General features: G+C 34.7%; 1 protein-coding gene across 1 annotated transcript in view; it reads left to right on the top strand.

Annotated features, from left to right (window-relative positions):
- The window catches only part of Kiaa1109 (KIAA1109 ortholog), a 207895-nt gene that overhangs the window by 169120 nt on the left and 31638 nt on the right, over positions 1-7137 (top strand). The window contains exons 65-67 of the mRNA XM_005370400.3: positions 618-708; positions 3891-4144; positions 6577-6792. Of these exons, the coding sequence (XP_005370457.1) occupies positions 618-708; positions 3891-4144; positions 6577-6792 (561 nt within the window). The remainder of the gene's footprint in view (positions 1-617; positions 709-3890; positions 4145-6576; positions 6793-7137) is intronic.

The following is a 7137-nucleotide window of genomic DNA, read 5'->3' as shown; positions in this document are numbered from 1 at the left end:
TTGATGAAAGAAGATAGACCATGACCAATTCAAACCCTGTCTCGAAAAACCAAAAAAAAAAAAAAAAAAAAAAAACCAAAACAAAACTCTTTTAGTATTAAGTCAGCACTATAAAAATAAGATGTAGAAATTTCTAAGGTGGGTTGTAGCTGAGTTGGTAGAGTACTTGCCAGGCATATATGAAATCCTGAGTTCAATTCCTAGTACTACATAAATTGAGTGGTTCATGCCTGTAATGGTAGCTCTTCAGACGGGCAAGGGGATCAAAAGTTCAAGAGCATTTTCTCTCAGCTACACAGTGGTTTCGAGGCTAGCCTGGGACATAGGAGACCCTATCTCCAAAAAATAAAAATAAAAAGCATAAATCCTTTTTATATGGTTTAGTTTTAGACAATGTAAAGTTAATTGAAAGAAACATCGAGGCTTTTTCACTTGTTGAAGGCTAATGTATGGGATTCCAAAAATTAAATCATCTGATAAGGTCAATATTTAGACATAGAATGTTAATGTCATTAATAAGACTTCTATAAAGTCATGAGTTTTTAAATGAGACTATTGGTGTTTTATATTTGTGTTATATATTTATGCTTATTTTATAACTATTTTATTACTTATAGTTCTCGAATAGGAGAAACTGATGAGCTTCCAGAAATCCGTGTGGATGCGGCATCTCCTGGACCCAGAGTAACTTTTAACATCCAGGATACAGTAAGAGTGACAGTACTTGTTAGAGATTTGTGTTGCTTAGTAGTTTAAAAAATGAAATGAAATTTAAGAATAAATTTAAAAATATGAATTGTTGCCTATGGTGAAAGTGAAAGTTGTCATAGGTGAAGTATCTGCACCACCAGCAAGCAGACGCTGCCTACAACAGCTGCACTGCAGATGAGCAAGTGTGTGTAGAGTAAAAATCCCATAGCTGCTTGCTTTTACATGGAGTTGTTTTGTTGAGCAGTTTTCATAGTGAGGATCTACATTAAATAATTTGTGTCTTTTACACTGTTATTAATGTGAAATACATACTCATTTATGTATTAAGTATTAAGTATTAAGTTCATAATTCTAATTCTAGTAGACACTAGAAGAAATGCCAACTTCAGAGCTATACACTATAGCACTTCAAAATTCATGTGAAAATGTTTATTTGGGGAATATTTGTTTATGTTGTCTTTATTTTTCATGAGTTTTATTTTCTTTTCTTATTATTTTAATTAAGTTGAAAAATACAGTGTGGGGAAGTTCACCACAGCCCAGCTCTCCAGGGGAAGGGTACTTTCAGGTACTTATGAAAACAACATAAAATTTTACTTTAAAACTAATTAATGCCCTGAATTTCTTTTAAAATGTCTTTTCAAGCTAAGCTGAAGCTTCAGAATTACTTTATGTAAAGAGTTAAGATTGTTGGAATTCTTTTTGTTATGTTTATTTCATAATACCCCATTTTGGTTTTACATTTACTTATAGTTTAATTTTACCTGACCTTCAAATTAATAAACTTTAATCAGATTATTATATCAACTGAACCAGATTTTAAGCTCTAAAGCCGAAGTTTACTAAATCATTTACTATCAATTTGTTAATCCTGAAATCAATCTTTTTTCCTTGCATTTAACTACAAAGTGAGTCATTTTAAAATCAGCAATCTTTGTTAAGTGCTTCAAATTCAAGTCAAATCTAACTCCAAATAGAAAATTGATTGATCATTGACTACCAGTTCTTTTAAGTCACTGTGATGCACTAGTATTTATTAAATGTTATATTTAGAGCTGAGTGTGACAACACATGCCTGTAATTTCAGCTCCTTGACAAAACAGAAAGTGCAAACCCAGCATGAATGACTTACTTTTGTTTCAGTTTTTGAGGCAGGGTTTCATCTAGCCTACACTGACTGTAAGCTCACTGTGTCACTGAAGATGGCCTTTGCTTCCAAATGCTCAGAATACAGTCATGTGTTGTTGCTTCTGTTCTCAGCCTGGGCAATTTAGTCTTTAAACAAAAACAGGACAAGAGATATTATTCACTAGTAGAATAGTTGCCATCATGCATAAAACCCTGATTTTTATCCCTAGAACCAAAATATTAAAAAAAATGAAAAGAATCATTTAAAAAATTGTCACTGTATTCAGAACAGTGTGAAAATGTGCTACATAATACTTAACATTTTAAGTCAATTTTTTTCTGAATGTGTCATTAAACTAATTACTAATGTTATATACATCTGTACAACACACACACATTATCCCATGTGCAACACCAGACATTTAATCTTGCCTAGAATTTTTTTTTCAAATTTCAGTTTTACAAAAGAAAATTGGCAATCACTCCAAATATGTTTCCTTGTCTTTACTTTTTCAGACTTGAGTCTCAACATGCATCTCATAATTTTTGATCTCAAAGCAATTAGAATGTAATACAAGGTCTGAGCACATGGCTTAGCAGGTAAGAGCACTTGCTGCTCTTTTAGAAGACCTGGGTTCAGTTCCAAGCACCCACATGGCGTCTTACAACCACCTATAACCCCAGTTCCAGAAAATCTGATATCCTCTTCTGACCTCTTTATTCTTTGCGCACATGTTATGCACATCCATGTGCTTAGACACATACATATATCCATAAAAGAAAATACTTTTCACACTGTTTTGTTTTGTTTTGTTTTTCAAGATAGGGTTTCTTATGTATTCCTGGTTATCCTGAAGCTGGCCTCAAACTCACAGATTCGCCTGCCTCTGGTTCCCACATGCTGCGATTAAAGGTGTGCGCCCCCACCATCCTGCTTAATATTTTTTTAAAAAAAAATGTATGATATATAAGTTTGACAAAAACTTTACAATGGCACACGTGTGCTACCACCCACCCTACCCCACCTGCAGCACACACAATTAAATGTAAAAATAACTGAAGGTAATTTATGTCCTATTTTTAAATAATAATATACCCCATTTATATATAAAAAATCTTAAATTAGATAACATGAGATTAGATATTAGATAATAGATTATGAAGGTATGATTTTATATAAAATAAATATCAAGCAAATAGGTAATTGCCTAGAGAAATTTATCAACTTTAAAAATTGAAAGATGTCCTAAAATTATCTGTTTATTTACTCAATAACACCTTTATATTTTAAGTGAAGAACACCTGATTTCTACAAATGTTTTATGTTTTGATTTTACTATGAATCTTACAGTAGCATCTACTTTTTAATAATAAATTACATTACCTTGCTAGTTGCACTTTATTGGGACTAATCAGGTTTAGATGGCACTAGAGCAGTATTAGCTGGGAAACTGAAATCAGCTCAGAGCAAGTTTTGCTGGCGTTTTGGACACTTTAAAACTGTGGCCTCCAGTAAAATCCCAAACTAGAGGTACAGTATTTAAACAAGTTATTTGCTTTTAAAATACAGCATTGCTAGGTTTGAGTAGTTGATACATGTTTTATTATTCAGATGTTTACATATCTTCCATCAATTTATGAAGGTTTCATTTTAGAGATTTGTCCACAGCAACTTCTCTAGGACATATCTGCACTCACAGTCACTGCTCATCATGGGCTCTTCTTCCATTCTGATTTATGGTCGATTTCTTTTTCTTTCCTCATAATCTGCTTCTGCTCAGTGTGAACTGATTAAAGTGTGATCTTTTATGTTCCTCTAAAGTAAAATGACGCTGTGACTTTCAGGTGTCAGTGGTGGCTCTGTGGTTGTCCTTTCTCCCATTTCATATATGTCCCTGAGCCTGCCCTTCCTTTCAGTTCACAATGAGGAAATTCAACTCAGAGAGTCTAAATGTTTACACTTAATCTTTCATATTTTTAGTTTTTCTCTTTTTAATTGAGAGAGAGTTTGAAAAAAAAATCTGATTTGTATTTACCATTTTTATACACAGTTTCCAGAGGAGACAGAACTGGATCTTTTGTCAGTAACTATTGAAGGTCCATCACATTACTCATCAAACAGTGAAGGATCATGCTCGGTGTTCAGCTCTCCCAAAACCACAGGAAGCTTTTCACCAAATGTCCCTTTCCAATCTGAAGATGGACGACGGGATGACAGTATGTCTTCTACCAGTGAAGACTCTGAAAAGGATGAAAAAGATGAAGACCGTGAGAGGGAAAGATTCTATATTTATAGGAAGCCCTCGTGAGTAACCTTTTATTTTAAGATCTTCAGGCGGTATCAGAATCTAGACATAAACCTAAGGCATTTTATCTAGCCTAATATTTAACGAGCCAAGCATGATGTCACATGCCTGTAATCCCAGCAGTGGAATCAGGAGTTAAGATCCTCCTAGACTACATAACAAGCCCTACTCCAACCTGGGCTATATTTGACTTTGTCTCAAAAATATAAAGTCTGAACAACAACAAATTTAAAAAGTATTAATTTTTGAGTAATTCTAAAATTCATATCCATAATTTTCTAATGTTACTTAATTTTATATGGCACTATTTTCTTCAAAATTTAAATGGATTTATTTAAATTATTTCTCCATGATAATACCTGTCAGTAAAATGGAGATAGAGATATGGTTATAGGTTTAATAAAGAAAAAAGCAATATTTCTCCTGGGTTTAATAAAAATAAAAAGAAACATATAGTTGAGAAAAATAATAAATAGTAAAGGGAAATATGTAGCAGTGGATAAGGATTTCCAGTCATTCTTGAAAGAAATGAGATGAGATAGTGTCGATGAAATAAAAGGCATATGTGTGTGAAGCCTTAACTGAGAATGTGCCCTCGTGAAGAACTAGAAGGGCCTTTAAAAATCTACCCACCTCTAAAGCCTTCTTGGAAGTGTCTATTTAAACTGTAAGCTCTTTTTCTTTTCTTTCTCTTTTTTGTTTTGTTTTTTTTTTAAACTTGTGATGATATTGTTGTTGTTGTTGTTGTTATTATATTATTATTATTATTATTATTATTACTGGCTTTGTGGGGACCTAGTCTGTTTGGATCCTCACCTTCCTAGACCTGGATAGAGCAGGGAGGACCTTGGACTTCCCACAGGGCAGGGAACCCAGACTGCTCTTTTTTGGTTTTTGGGACAGGGTTGGTGTGGAATAATATTTTAACTGGGCAAATATGTGTTGCATTTGTTTATGCTGCAGAATACTACTTTTAACTGTGTAAAGGTGTGTAACTTTTGTTTATGCTGCATTTGTTTTGTTTAATTATGTAATAATGTGTTGTATTTGTTTCACCTTTCTTACCTAAGGCACCTGATTGGTCTAATACAGAGCTGAATGGCCCGTAGCCAGACAGGAGAAAGGATGGGTGGGACTGGCAGGCAGAGAGAATAAATGGGAGGAGAAATCTGTGGAAGAGAGTAAGGAGTGAGAAAAGGAGAAGGAACGAATGAGGGACACACCCTGGGCAAGAAGCCAGGCCGATGCTAACCAGCCAGCCAGAGAGAAGCAGTGAAAGTATACAGAAGTAAGAAAGGTAATAAGCCCTGAGGCAAAAGCTAGATAAAGAGAAACAGGTTATTTTAACTTAAAAGACCTAGCCAGAATTGTGCCTTAGCTGGGCTGAGCATTCAAAACTAAAGACAATCCTCTGTGTCACTTGAGAGCTGGTTGGTGGCCCAAAAGAAAAAGGTTTCTCTGTCAGCCCTGGCTGTCCTGGAACTCACTCATACAAGACCAGGCTGGCCTTGAACTCCACCTGCCTCTGCCTCCCAAGTGCTGGGCTTAGTCTGGCTATAAGTTCTTTTTATAATTGGGTTTTGGGTTTTTCTTTTTTTCTGTTTATCTCTATGAGTTTCTTATGTATTTTAGAAATTAACCTCTTGTCTTAGTTCATATGCTGCCTTTTACTCTGCTGATTATTTCCTTTGCTCTGGAGACACAGAACTTATTTGGTTTGATCCAATTTTGTCTGTTTTTTCTTTTATTTTCTTGTGCTTTCAAAATTGTGGTATCTATGAAATCATTGTCAAGATCAGTGTCATAGAAATTTTTCCTTTGTTTCCTCCAAGGAGTTTTACCATAATAGGTCTTATATTTAAGTCTTTAGTTGGAGGGTTTTGGGGGTTGTTTTGTTTTACTTTTTCTTCTTAGGGATAAGTTCCTGCTGTGTAGTCAGTCTGGCAGCCTCCTGAGTGCTGTGCTAACAGCATGAATGAATTTGTGGAGCAACATCAGGATCAATGTCATCACCCTTGTGTGTGGTGTTCAGCTCCATCACATGTCGAAGACCTTTGCATTTTTCTTCTCTTTCTTTCCCTATCCTTCTGTCTTTAAATAAAAACAGGAAGCCAGCATTTAGATTTTGCAATTTGTGGAAATGAGACCTCTTCCAGAGAGTATAGTTCGTACACTGGTGTTCACACTCATTAATGGTTGTGTTTATGCCTATGTCTTCATCTCCTAGCATCTACTAGCAGAAATGGTCAGTTCATAATTGCAACTACATTAAACCTGGAAAAAAACTTGTTAGGATTAACTAGTTGAATAATTTCTATTATTTTATAAAATAATAAAATTTCTTTGCATACTATTACTCACATTACATTGGAAAATAGCTCATTAGGAAGACTTCAGTTTGCTATAAGGAACAATTCCTTGTTTTCTGCAGACATACCTCTCGGAAGAAAGCCACAGGCTTTGCTGCTGTTCATCAACTTCTTACTGAACGCTGGCCTACAACACCAGTCAACCGAAGTCTTAGTGGCACAGCTACTGAGAGAAATATTGACTTTGAACTTGATATACGGGTAGAAATTGACAGTGGGAAATGTGTCCTCCACCCGACCACTCTTTTGCAGGAGCATGATGATATAAGTTTAAGAAGGTAGGAGACTAGCTGGAAAAGCTACATGGAATTCATTAGTTAGAAACACTGTTCCTATACCATGAATTATCACAGACTTTTCCCTATCCAAAACTGCACATTTAATTTAAAAGAACCTGGTCATAGTTATAGTGGTCATTTGTATAACATACAATTCTTTAGAACAAATACATATCTTCTGGCAATTAAAAGTGACTATCTGATTTAGAAATAGGTAAATTTTTTAATTAAAATAGATCTTTAGACTGAGGATTTTAACTCAGTGGTAGAGTGTACCTATTGTCTGAGTACAGGATTTAATTCCCAGTAGTGTACCTGTTGTCTGAGTACAGGATTTAATTCCCA

Source organism: Microtus ochrogaster, unplaced genomic scaffold, assembly GCF_000317375.1.
Source record: "Microtus ochrogaster isolate Prairie Vole_2 unplaced genomic scaffold, MicOch1.0 UNK78, whole genome shotgun sequence".
NCBI classification, from domain to species: domain Eukaryota; kingdom Metazoa; phylum Chordata; class Mammalia; order Rodentia; family Cricetidae; genus Microtus; species Microtus ochrogaster.
The sequence above is the reverse complement of the archived record's forward strand: the minus strand, read 5'-3'. Positions and strand labels throughout refer to the sequence as shown.